Source organism: Pteropus vampyrus, unplaced genomic scaffold (genome assembly GCF_000151845.1).
Source record: "Pteropus vampyrus isolate Shadow unplaced genomic scaffold, Pvam_2.0 Scaffold202, whole genome shotgun sequence".
Lineage (NCBI taxonomy): Eukaryota > Metazoa > Chordata > Mammalia > Chiroptera > Pteropodidae > Pteropus > Pteropus vampyrus.
In genome coordinates, this window is record NW_011888983.1 from 2478967 (window position 1) to 2492480 (window position 13514).

The 13514-nt window shown below is 51.4% G+C and overlaps 1 protein-coding gene across 1 annotated transcript in view; it reads left to right on the forward strand.

The window, feature by feature from the left end:
• UNC5B (unc-5 netrin receptor B) overlaps positions 1-13514 on the forward strand; it is an 80517-nt gene that overhangs the window by 52517 nt on the left and 14486 nt on the right. Inside the window, exon 2 of the mRNA XM_011372176.2 lies at positions 9664-9888. Within this exon, the coding sequence (XP_011370478.1) occupies positions 9664-9888 (225 nt within the window). The remainder of the gene's footprint in view (positions 1-9663; positions 9889-13514) is intronic.

Sequence of the window (13514 nt, forward strand, 5' to 3'; positions counted from 1 at the left end):
GAGAGAGAGAGCGATGCCTGGTGCATTTTTGTTTGTGGTTTAAAAGTCCTCAGTTAACAGCCTTGGAAGGAAAACATAGGACGCACAAGTGTATGTAGCAAGGCCCCTTTAAGTCACAAAATACGTATGCATCTAAAAAAAGGCAGGAAGGACCAATGTCAAGTGCTAATTCTGATAAACTGGGGATGGAAATGTGTGATTTCTAGTTTCATCCTTATTTAAGAAAAAAAAAAGTTTTTTCATTAGAAGGAAGAGGTAGATTTTAAAAATAAATTCCCCCGACCTCCCCCAAGAGTCTAGTACCCAGTTTCTCTTACTGGCTCTGCTGCTCAGGTGCTGTGTGATCTGAGGCCAGGCCACACCCTCTCTGGTCTTCATCCTAGAGGATGGTGATTACATAGTCTCTGAGTTTCCATCCTACAGGATGGGGGTTCCAAAGGGACTGGCTCCCATGGCCCAGGTCAGCCCTGCCTGTGCCCATCGCCCCTGTCTGCTCTTTCCTACCCCCACTTTCCACCCCAGATATTTCTGAGGAGGTCGAGCAGTACAGCTGGAGAAAGTCCTGTGCCCCCAGCATACCCAGAAAAACAAGCACCCGGTTATTAACAGGCCCTAAAGGAACTTGCCTTCCAGAGAGCAGACCTGTCCAGACACAGACAACAAACAATCAAATATAGGAAGAAAGTAATTCCAGAGAGAGATGAGCACTGTCAAAAACAAAAACAAACAAAACAAAACAAACAAAAAAATAATGCAGAGATAGCATCAGGGAAAATAGAGGATAATGAATTTGTATTTGGTGGTCAGGAAAGGCCTCGCTGGGGAGATGGCAGGTGGCACTTGAGCTGATATCTCAATGACAGAGAGTTAGCCAAAGAATATAAGGAGATGGGGGTAGGGAGATGCATTCCAAAAGGAGAGAACAACAAAGGCCCTGAGATGGGACTAAGAAGTCATGTTCACGTTCAGGGGTAAGGAAACATATCTAGATGGCTTGGAGCACAGTGAATGATGGATGAACATCTGAAGTCTAAGGGTTTGGTGGGAGTTAGGACTTCATTCCGGGTATAAATGGAAGCCATTGGAGGGTGTAAGCAGGGGGGCGATTTATGTGTATTTTGCAAGATTGCCCCGGCTGCTATGAGGAGAGTAAATCTGAGGGCGCAGGAGAGGAAGTAGGGAGTACAGTGAGGAGGGGTCTGGGCAGGAAGACATGAGCTTGGAGACAGTAGGAGGTGATGATGGATGGTCATGAGGTTTGAGGCACATCTTGAATGTTTACCTGGCAGCACCAAAGTCCATCAGCATCATGGGCTGGATGCAGGGGAGGGAAAAGGATGCCTCCCCAGGTAGAACCCAGGCAACTGGGGTTTGGTGGAGTCTGAAAGTGCAACTCAAAGTTGCCTCATCCCAACTCTGGATGGCAGAGAAATGGCCAAATAAAATAGCAGGTCTCCCACAGGCCCACATCACTGCCATTGTCTTAGAGCATTGACAGAGGCAGCCCTGAGAAAGGGGCCACTGTCCCAGCCTGGTTGGGGCTCGCTGTGCTTCCAGGGGAGATGGTTATGGCTTGTGACCTTGGGGGCTATACCAGGCTAGCAGTGGGCCCCCTTCCAGGCTAAGATAGATCTGTTTGTCTGGGGCATTCCCAACAAGTCCAGGACTTGTCAAGCCCACAGAGGAAGGAAAGCCAAGTGCTGGAGTTAGGAAGCTAAGACCCTCTTCTCCTCCAGCAAGCTAGTGAACTCTGAGAGACTCCATTTGCTCATCTGCAAAATGGGCAGAAAATAGCTGCTGTCTGCTGGTCCCTCAGGGGCACTGTGGGCCAAGGGAGGTCTTGTGGCTTAACTGGAAGAGTTTTGGGTTTCTCAGCTCCCGCCTACCCACTTCTCCTCTCCCACTTTTGCCCCTCAGTAGCTATGAGCCTGAGCATGTCTTTCACTTCATTGAGCCTCAGTTCCCTCATCTGTGAAATGGAACACCTACTTCACAGGATTGTTGCACTGATGATGATAATCACATCGTGTGCTGGACACATGTTATTATCTGGAGTATGACAGATGAGAGGGCTTTGAGCTCCCTGTTTGGGAGAGGAAGGTGAAGCAGATTGCCAGCCTCCTATGGTCTGGGCCTCTGGGCACAGTGATACCCTGGAACCTAGGGTCTTGAAGAGGCACCAAAACTTAGCCCTAGAGTGACCCAGGCCCAGGCTGAGGGGAGCCCAATGATCAGGAGAAGGGTCTGGAGGGTCCAGGCCGGTGGATGTGGACTGTAGCCTCCCAAGTTACCACTGACACCTGAGGGTAGACCAATGACCAGTAACCAAAGTGCCCTTCCCTACTTTGTGAGTAGTGTGGCCTCTTTTAAATGGGGCCTGGGCTTCATTCCAGGGCTCCATGCCCATCTTGGGGCCCCGCCCAGCCTCCCATCAGCTCCTTCACTTGTCAGGGGAGAGATTTCTCAGATTCAGCCAGACACCCTCTCCAAGATGCAAGCTCCTGACCCAGCTAGTCATCTCAGTGAGGCCACTTCCTGCACAGGAAGTGATGTCATGGGCACGGGCAGGTCTGCAGAGGGTATGGGAAAAGGGTCATGCAAGGGGCTCCTTTGTTGGGAATAACTCAGCCTCCCCAAAGCCTGCCAGCCCCCATTTGTCATCAGTAACGGCCATTGTAACTGCCTCTGAGGGGGGCCCCAACCTGAACCCCACAGCCGCCAGGAGCCAGGGCCAGATGGAAGAAGGTCTTTGTGTCCATGGAGGGGTCCTTCCATGTGGGGTTTGTGTGTTTTTAAAACATAATAATAAATGGGCTCCTCTCCCTTCGCTCTCCCCACTCCCCACTGAGCACATCAGCCTCGCAGTGAATGGAAGAGATTTTCCATGCAGTGGGAGGTCAAGTCTGGCGAGAATTAGCCGGTGTCCAGGGGCTAGAGAAAGACTGTGATTGCTGATGATAAATGTGCCCAGCGTGGGGCATTTCCCTTGCCCTCACCTTCCGCCTGCCCGCCTTCTCTCCTCCTAGTTTTGCCCCTCAGTGGGGGCACTGCCTCATGCCAGCCCGCCCTGAAGACACAAGGCCCTGCTCAGCTGTAGATGCCCACCCCATGGTGCTGAGCTTGGGGACCCAGGCCTGGTCCTGTCACCTACCTGGGACAAAAACCAAGGGCAAGTGTAAAGGCCCTCCCTACCAAACCACTACAGTCTCATGCCAAGGTTTCTGACCTGGGCAATAGGGCTGACCAGAGGTGGACCCAGTTGAGATTGACGAGAGTGAGTTACCACCCCAAGCATGTGAAAGACAGAGCTCGGGCCTTTACCCAGAGCCCTGCCATAGCTGTGCTGTCTCCCTTCCTCAGCCCCAAATCAGAAACTGGGCACTGGTCCAACTTGGCTGTTAATTTGCTACATAATGTTACATTAGTCACTTCCCCTCCCTGACCTGGTAGAATGCAGGGCTCCAGGCCTCTCTGAGCATGGACTTTCTGTGCTTCTGACCTGCTGGGGCTCGGGCATCCACACTCAGGGCACCCCAAGAGGATTTCCTGCCTGGTGCCTCCCCTGGCTGCATGGGTACCTCCCAGTTAATACAGCACATTTACATCTATTTTCTCAGCTGATCTTCACCACACCTCAAAACTGACAGAGCACTTATTATCCTCTTTTATGGACGGAGAAACTGAGGCCTTGAGAGGTAAAATAACCTTCCCAAGGTCTCAGTGGCAAAGTGAGGATTTGAACCAGGTCTGCTGGCTCTTAGGCCAGCCCATTCCACTACGTGTACTTCCAGCCTGGGCCCCAGGCTCAGGGTCACCATAAGGAAGCAGAACCCTTCTGGCTTTCCCTAGAAGCTGGTGAGAGTCCCGTTCAGGAATGTCTGAATGCTATAGTTTTAGCCTCTCCCTCCTCTCAAGGGTAGCTCTGGGAAATACAGTTTCTTTATCTTAGTCCTGGAGTCACTTTCTTCACCTTCAAGGCCCCTAGTTCTGCTTCTAGTGGCTTAGATTCTGGCACCTCTTGAACAAGCCTGCGGCTTCAACTTCCTCCTCATTGGGGCCTCCTACCTACTGGGTGGCAGCCTGTGTCTCCATGTTGGGCACTGCCCAGGCCCAGCCAGGAGCGTGTAGCCTGGCACAGGTCCTGCTTTCAGGTGGAGACTGGGCCCAGGCTCCCAGCTCTGTCCTGAAGACTCCACTACCCTTCCAGGGCACTGGTGTCCTGTCCTGGACACTGTGGGGACACAAAGAAGGGTGTGATGTGCTCCCTGCCCTCCAAGAGCAGCTAGCTGCCAGAACTGCTAAGGAGCCTTCGAGCTGCCAGAAGCAGGAAGGTGCCCGCCAGACTCCACCCTGTTTACCTCCCCTCCCATATTTTAAGTAGGTTGCGAGCAAAATTGAACTTGTCCATGAGGAAGCCAGGTTGGTGGTGAGAGGATGCAAAGTTTTGTCTTGTGAATACTCTAAAGAAATATGAGAAGGCCAAGGAGGGCAGGCGGCCACCTCCAGAAGCTGGGAGGCTGTCAAGGGGAGGAGGAAGTATACTGTCTTGCGTCACCTCAGAGTTTAGAATTATAGCAATGGCTGCAACTTCAGACAGCAAATTCCAGCTGAAAGTAAGGAGGCAAAGGCGAACCTGTCTGAGAAAGGCAGAGGTGTGCTCCTGTCCCTGGAGGTATGTGAGTCAAGGTTGGATAAGGAGTTAATGGGGGATATTGTGACTTCAAGTTGGTCCTTGAAGTAACCTCTGTCCCTGTGAACCTGTGCCTCTAAGGGAAACTAGCTGACAAGAGACTTCACATAGGCAGATATAGGTGACTTTGAAGCAAGGGCTTGCATGGTGCTTGCAAGAGGTCCCATCCAGAGATGCTAGTCATCATTTTGATCTAAGGCCTGAGTTGGATGGGCTGGGGCATGTTTGGGAGAGCCTAGCATCACGTAATTCCTCCTCCTCCTCCCTACCAGGGACTCCCCAACAGTGTGCCTTAGGACCACAGTGTATGCTGGGCCTTTGAGCCATGAATAGCAATGACAAGAAAGGTGACCCCACATTAGCAAATTAATTTCCTGAAGAAAAAAGTTACTCAGTAGGACACTGTCATACATTAACAGGTTCCCCATAAAGCATCTTCAAATCTCAAAGTGTTAGAACCAGATTAGGGCTTAAGAGATTTACTCAACCGACTTCCTGATTTTACAAATGGTGGCTCTGAGACCCGAGAGGAAGGCCACATAGCAATGCCAGTTGGGGTGCAAACTCAGGTCTCCTGACTTCGGTGGTTCTTTTCCTGTGTGTTGACTGTCTGTGGTTATGTCTATGCACAGATATGTCCTCTCCTGTACCTTCATCTTGCGATAGCTGGGCCATTCTTGTTTGTCGCTTTAAAGGCAGGTTGCAATTTGGCAATCATAGGTCCAAAGGAGTTCTGCTATTAAGAAAACATACTTTATGTGGGACCTTTTCCCGCCAGCAGGAAATCCAGATCTGGCCTGGAGGAGGCAAAGTCTCCTCCCAGGATAGCTCTTAGGTGTTTTATTGCTTCTGTGAAGAAGAAGCATCAGGAGAGCTATAGTGAAGCCAGGGAGATGAGTGACAGAGGGACGGCTCCAAGCCTGGCTTCCTCCCACTGACCAGGAGACCACAGGCGAATCCCTTGATGCCTCATGCCTTCGTCTGTGAAATGAGGAGATAGTCCCCACCTTGGGGATGTGAGAAGTAAATTAGCTGAAATATTCGAAGCACCTAGCAGATAGTGTACATAAAAGTGCCTGTTCCCGGTTCAGAAGTTAGATTCAGGTATTAGACTGCCTAAATTTGCTCCCCAGCTCTGCTGTTTACTAGCTTTATAGCCCTGTGCCATTCACTTAAACTGTCTTAGTCTCAGTTTCTTTCTCTATAGTATGGGGATTATAACAGTACCTAACACACCGAGCCATGGTTTCCAGAATGTGTGCTGAGGCACCCCAGGGTGCTGCAGCAAATTCACAGGGATGCTGTGAGATATTTTTAACCTTCAAGGAAACACAGCAATCTGGACAGCTGCCAGACACTGGGACAACTACTAGCTCAAGATAGCTTACAACTTCAACATTACACCACATTTCTTTCCCTTAGATGGCATCATATCTTTGCAAAGCTGGGCATTCGGGAGTACCCCGAGACAAATAATGAGGGTGACAGTGTCCACTTTGATAACAAGATTTGAGACCTTATCTAGTGTCCAATGGGTGCACATATCCCCATTAGTATGTCCTTGTGGCTGTTTGAGAATTGAATACAAATATTTTTCCTTCAATTTATGTGTATTATTTTTTTCAAATGGCTACTAAGGTGTTAGGACACACACACACACACACACACACACACACACACACACACACACACACACACACACACACACACACACACACACACGCTGTTTGGATTTAACTACTTAAACAGAACCACTAGGAATTTCTTTTGGCCTTGGGATAAAAATTACCAAGAAAAATTACCCAGGTCAAAATTACTGATGCTAAAGACCAAAAGTTTGGGAACCTCTGTCTAAGGTTTTTGTGGGCTCAGTGCATTAATGTGAAACGCTTTCTGAAAGCATCTGGCAGAGTAAGCATCCAGGAAACTCGAGACTCCATTTTTCTTCTTCCTCCCAGCTGGCCCCCAAATGACAGGCTCAGATGGCCCTCATCTAGGACACCTGTGGGTCCTCCCTCAGGCACGAGGTCCAAGCCAGGGCCAAGGAGGAGGGGAAGTGCCCAGTGGTTAGGGCGGGGTCCCAACTTGGTTGCTACTTAGGCCCTGGCAGCAGCCCCCAACCTTCCTTTATTTAATTTGCATTCACCGAGCATCTACTACATGCCAGCCAGCCTGCAGTCTGCCAGTGGTCCCTCTGGGAAGGACTCTTAGATCAGCCCTTGGTTCTTCTTCCTTGTCTCCTGGCAGCATCTGCCTTCAGGACTCCTGGGGCAGTGGAGATGTTGGCAAGGGGGCATTAGCTACATCAAGAGCCACCCAGTGCTGCCACGACAAAGAGGCACTCATGAGGATGTCCAGAAATATTCCTGCCAAGGCCAGAGCAGAACGTTTGTGCCAGGCTGAGAGGGCGGGGCCTGCAGCACTAATGGATGTCTAATGTTTACTTTCCTCAGTCGCGTCTCTGCATGCTTTATAAATGAGCTGCATTAGGGTTATAAAACAAAGTCATAAATACAGCCCGACATACCGTGGAGAGCCAGGGCAGCCATCACCTGGGGGCCAGGGGGCACGTGGTTAGAAGGTAGGACCAGCTTACAACTGCACCCAGGGGCTCCCAAACACCTCTCATGGCTGCCACCCCTGAAAGGAGGTCCAGTGCCCCTCCCCCATTTCACAGATGAGGTACCTGAAGCCGGTAAGGGCTGGTTCAAACCCAGGGGTGTCTGAGTCTGAAGCCCGAGCCCTGCTTTACACCTGTCAGGCCTGAGACTGAAACAGGATGCTGGTGGTGGGATGTGGGCCTGGAACTTGGCAGATTCTCTGCTGCCGACATGTCCTTTTGGCTCTACCCTGCTCTCCCTAGAGCTGTCCAAGCTGGCAGAAAGGCCGCAGTGACTAGCTGTCAGGCCACTGGGAGACCAATGTCCAACTCCCTGGGCACTGCGTCATCTCGCCACCAACTGCCCAAGCTCCCAGACCTTAGAGGCTGCCAGTTTACCTACAGAAAAGGTATCTTCCTGCCTGGCAGAGGGAACTGGATATGGGGGAGCCATGGCCTGGCCTTAGGAATTTTCAGTACTATTCCCAGTTTAGCTCCCCACTAACCAGCTGATCACTTGCCCCATTTGGATGATCTACAGTTTCCTCAGCTTTGAAATAGGAAAGAGGGTCCTAGCTTTACTGGACCTTTGATGAGAGAGCCCCCATGATTGTAATTTCCTGACCAGGATCTACTAGGATTCTCAGGTGTGGGGACTCCCACAGTGTATGGAGCTACTCCACTGATAGGCAGTGTGGAGTCCTGGGCAACATCCCAAATGCTACAGTCTGTATCTTGGGTTCAAACCTTGGTTCTGCCTCTTGGTCTTGGGCAAGTTGCTTAATCTCTCTGGCCTCAGTGTCTCCATGTATAAACTGGGATTAATATAACCTTAGGAGGTTGTTGCAAGAATTAGGTTTGTTAACTATGTAAAGTGCTGAAAACGTGGCACCTAATGTAAGGTGAGCATTCGTTGCTATATTAATATAGTAACTTGTACCTACTATGTGCCTGACCTCTCCTAGGCACTCACGCACGTTTATCTCATGTGATCCTGCCCTCTTTAGAGACAAAGTAATGAAGTCATAGTTAAGAGGCCTTCCTTGGGTTACACAGAGCATGCTGGATGGAGCTGAAGTCACATCCTTTCCTGCTGGCTTCTCCTTCTCTCCCCCAGGTGTCGGTCGGTCGGTCTGTCTGTCTGTCTGTCTGTCTGTCTGTCTGTCTCTCTCATTCTTTCGCTCTCACATCCTCCAACAACATACACACACCCCATCCAGACCCTGGAGCCAGTGACCAGCCATGTATTTTCTCAGAGGTCCTGAAGCTCCCCCAATCTTAGCCGTCGCTGCTGGTGCACAGGGAGACAACATGGCTTGGGCATGTCAGACATATTTTGTTCCTTACACTCTGGGGGACAAGTACATGATCCCAGGGACTACTCTGGCCTCCGGGAATCCAGCCCCACTTGAGGTTCTGGAGCTCTAGGACAGTGACAGGGCATTGGAAAGTCAATTTTCCTAAGTGGATTGTGAACCAATAGCCTGGCCCAGCCTGGCTTCTCCCCCTCCTAGTGCCGGCGGTGGTTGGCTGCTCTCCCTTCCTGTTTGTCTCACCTCCTGAGGTGCTGTTCTTTCCAGGGAGGCTGGTGGCCAGAGTTTCTTTTTGGCCCCTTTCAGAGAGGAGATTGACAGCCTCACTGTGTTCCCAGCTTCTAAAGTTTCCTCATCCTTTCGGCAGAGTGTGGATTATGCTGAGGTGGGAAGACTAAGGGGTGGATCAGAGCCCCAGACCAGACGAGGGAGGCTCAGGGTGGGGGCTGCTGGGAAGGTAGATTACCCCTCCATTCTGCCACCTGCCTTGGGCTTCCTGGAAGAGGAGACCCACCAAGCTGCACCAGGGAGTCCAGGCGTGGTGCATCACCCCACCTCACCCCACTCCACGCCACTGCAGGCCTTGGCTCTTCTCCCCACTTTCATCAGCCTGGCTGCAAAGGGCAGCTGTGGCTTCAGGGCAGAACTGGCCTGGTTTGAGTTCCAGCCTCAGCCTCATTTCCAGCCCTTCATGTACTGTGGTGAACTGGAGGAAGTCTGGGTAGGGCTAGTGCAGGGGACATTAGGGAAGGCTGGAGGGGTGTCCTCGCCCTGATGGGTCACCTCACCTCCCCAGGCCACCCTGAAATCTCCAACTGTAAAGAAACAGAATCACACATAGCATTATAGATCTGGGATTGTCGTTAAAGCACAGTCTCTTAAAAGCAGGGTGGGGTGGGGAAACTGAGGCCCGGGAGAGCCAGACCTTGCTCAGGTCATAGAGGGCGTCTCCAGCAGGTCTCCTCTGATTGCTCCCTCACTCTTCTTGGACTCCTGGGGGAATCAAGGGGTACCCCAGCCTGCCAGCCTTTGGCATCACAGAGCCCTCCTTCCTTCCACAGGCGGTGATTCGGGCAGCGAGGTGCTCCCTGACTCCTTCCCGTCGGCACCAGCTGAGCCGCTGCCCCACTTCCTCCAGGAGCCGCAGGATGCCTACATCGTGAAGAACAAGCCGGTCGAGCTGAGCTGCCGCGCCTTCCCCGCCACACAGATCTACTTCAAGTGCAATGGCGAATGGGTCAGCCAGAATGACCATGTCACACAGGAGGACAGGGACGAGGCCACCGGTGAGCCACCCCACTCACTTGGTCACCCCCAGGACACCCAGGACACCCCGGGCCCAGAGGTGCTCAGGATGCCGGGTCCTGGGCCTCACTCCACCCCAGGCTCCACGTGAGACTTCACACAGCCTTGATGCCCCTCTGGGCCTCAGTTTTCCCTCTGGGGTTCACTCCGGATCAGTGTTTCCCCAAGGAGGGCTGCCATGTCCTAGCCTGACTTTGGGTGACCAAATGATACAGCACCTAATCCCTTGCTGAGCTGAGCACGTGTTCTCTTTCCCATTTTCTTTCCATCCTGCTCATATCAGGGAGCAAGTCCAGTTGGGGAGCAGGGGGGTTCTTTCACCACCCCCCCAGCACCTGCTGCGTGCCCCATTTAACAAAGAGGAGCCGGAGCCTAACCAGGATTCTAGACCATCATTAGTTTCACCGATCTGTTTGTGAGAAGTGATACTATTTCTATTCATAGTAATGACATAATGTTTCCTCCATAGAAATTGTTTTAGTTTTTAAAAAAAGCTTTTTAAGAAAGGTTAATAATATTAAGTGAATAATCATAGAGGTGGTGTGAGGGTGTAGCCCAAATCTTGAGAGAGAGAGAATAGCTGAAGCATAAGGCCCCTTCCTTCTGGGCGCCCCTCACCCCCCGGGGGAAGAAGGAGGCAGAGCCCTGGGCTCTTCACATCTCCCAGAGCCTGGCTTGCCCCAGTGGTCACCCCAGGCTAAGTTGGGGGGGCGGGCCTTGTCTGTCCCCAGGCCCCTGTTTGCAATATAGGTAGGAACCCTTGGGGGCGGGAAGGCTTTCCCAGGGCTCAAGACAGGAAGAAGGCCATCCACTGCTGGTCGCTCGTGGCCAGCCAGCTTTGGACAGCCCCAGCCAAACCCAGGTTCAGGGTGGCTCCCTGGCTCCAGTGCCTGCCTTAGTCTTATTTTTGTCTTATTTTTGCTGTCTCTTCGTTGATCATTTTCTTTCTCCTGCTTTTCCAGCCCTCTCTTCTTTTCTTCTGTCCCCTGTCTCTCCCGTCTCATCCCTGTCTCTTTTTGTGTCTGTCTCTTTTCCTTATGTGCCCCTCTCTCTCCCACTTTTATTCGTTCTTTTTCTTTCTTCTTCTCTCTTTTTCTCAGCCTCAGTTTCTGTGTCTCTCCCCTGATATTCTCTCTCTCTTTCCTTCTTTCTGCCTCCTCCAACTTCTGTTTCTCTATAAAAAGCTCACACGTTTCAGAACCACCCAGGCTTAAAACTATACCCCATGATATACTTAATGCCTCTGAACTAAAAATGGTTAAAATGGTAAGTTTTATGCTATGTGTATTTTCCCAAACATTTAAGAATAGATTTGGAATCTCGTTCTCACCCAAAATCTAAAAATAAAAAAGGAATTTTTTAAACAAAAAATATATATCCTAGCTGCCCCCACTCTCTGGCTGTGTGACCCTGGGGAAGTTACTCAACCTCTCTGAGCTCATTCCACCTCTTTGTAAATTGGAATGTTGACAGAAGGTCCTGGTGAGGATGGAACAAAGTGATGCCCACACCGTGCTGAACACAGTGCCAGGACGCAGTAGGCATTCCATAAAGATATTTCCTCCATCTTCTTTATGGATTTTTCTTGTCCTCTCTAGAAACCTGGACTTACTTCTCTGAGTCCCTCTGGTATGTATTAGAGATCAGCCATGGGGGTCCAGGCAGAGTAAGGGGACAGTATACCCTGCTGGGGAACCACATAGCCCCTGCAATTATTAGTAATAGTAACGGCATGGCTCTTATACCCCTGCTACTAGGCACATAAGCCCTGCCAATCCGAGAAATTGGGACACTGTTGTCCCCGTTAGCTATGAAGAATGGACGTTGGTCCTAGAGGCTGCTCCCTTAGCATCAATGTGGCTACCTCCACACGAGCCTCCTATTCCTCACCCCTGGCCCTTCCTAGCACCCTCCGAGGCCCTGAAAACACAGAAGATGACAGCTTTGGGCCAGAAGAGGCAGGACAGGCCAGCCCGCCAGTTCATGCCAGGTTGGGGCAGGCAGCCTAGCCCTGTATCCTGGCCTAGGTACCACCTGCCACATGGCCACCATGCTGGGGAGGACACCTGATTCTCGGGCCCAAGTCTGGGAGACCAAAGTCCTCATCCTTTCCCTCTCTGCCCGCTGGAACCATCGCCAAGGTGTCGAGCCGCCCAAGATGATGGTTTTCCTCTGTCCTGATGGGTGCTGCCGAAACCTTCTGGATGGACGACCCCTCTGAAAAGAACCACTCTTCGAGGCTCATTGCCTGGAAAATAACGGGCAGGGATCCTGCTCTCCTGCCCCGGGCCATGCAGCATCATTTGTTGGGTCAGCACTCTAGGCAGCCACTGCAAGAGGGCAGAACCCCCCACCCACCCCCAAAGCAGCCTTTCTCTTGTGTTCCCTGACAGCAAACCCTATTCCACTCCCATTTAGATCCCTGGCCATCAGGAGGGGATTCTCTTCACTGTCTGGGTTCCCTGGGTAAGACCCACCCCGCCACGATTCAGGAAAGTTAAGGCAATGACTTTATTGGGAGAGGTCCAGAGAGGCATCACGTGTTAGGGAATAGAGCTCTAACCTAGGGAACACACCAAGAGAGCTGATCTTGGCTCTGCTGGCAACTTGCTATGGGACTTTGCACCTGCCGCTTACCCTCTCTGAGTCTCAGTTTCTCTAAATATAAAAGGAAGAGGCTGGGAGAGGTCCGAATGTGCTGCCAGAGTTGATTTGTAGCCAGCTTGAGCTATGTGCCGTGGCATGACTCATTTAGAGTTTACACTGAGTGTTTTACTATGATGACGGAACTGAGGCTCAGAGAGGCTAAGTAACTTAGTGAAGGTCACACAGCTGGGGAGTGAGAGTGAGCCCAGGATTCAAACCTGTCCATCCGTCCAGCCCTATGCTTAACCACCATGCCACAGTACCACATTGTATACGGCTGACTGTCCTGCCCTCAAGGGGCTTATCAGAACCCATGTGTAACTGAGTGAGCTGGGACACATCATGGCAAGGAGGAGCAGCTTTAGGAATTCTGGGATGGGTGAGTCAGGGAGGGCTTCCTGGAAGAGGAGGCCTCACAGACCTCCTACAAGCTTTGGGGAGGAGCTTAGGATGAGCACCCTAATTCAGAAGGGCTCATTCTTTTCTTGAGCATAAAAGGCTTTGTCGAGGGAGAGCTGGCAGAAAAGTGAGTGATTTCCCTCTCTGTAGGGTAGTGGATACAGTTATCCAGGGAGGCCTCCAGTCCTGGCAGGGAACCACTGAGAGGTCAGGGTCCTCCCAGGAAGATGGGCCTCCCGCCCAAGCTCTGGCCTCACAAGCTCCGAAGTCATGACTAGGGAGAGGCCACATGCTCTTTTCAGATACATTGTTCAGCCTCTTTTCTGAACCACAGCAGTAAGCAGGGCAAAGCCCCTCCTCATTCTCCTGCATGAGATAGACAGTTAACACATGAATACATCAATAAATAATATAATTCCAAATACTGGTCAGTGCTATGAGGAAATCAGGTTGGGCAGGAATGATAACCGCACAAATCAATGTCCAAGGTAGTGGTGGAAGCACTGAGTAGTACTTTGAGAGTGGGTAGGGGTGGGCCAGGGTCAGGGGCAGAGGGGCTTCC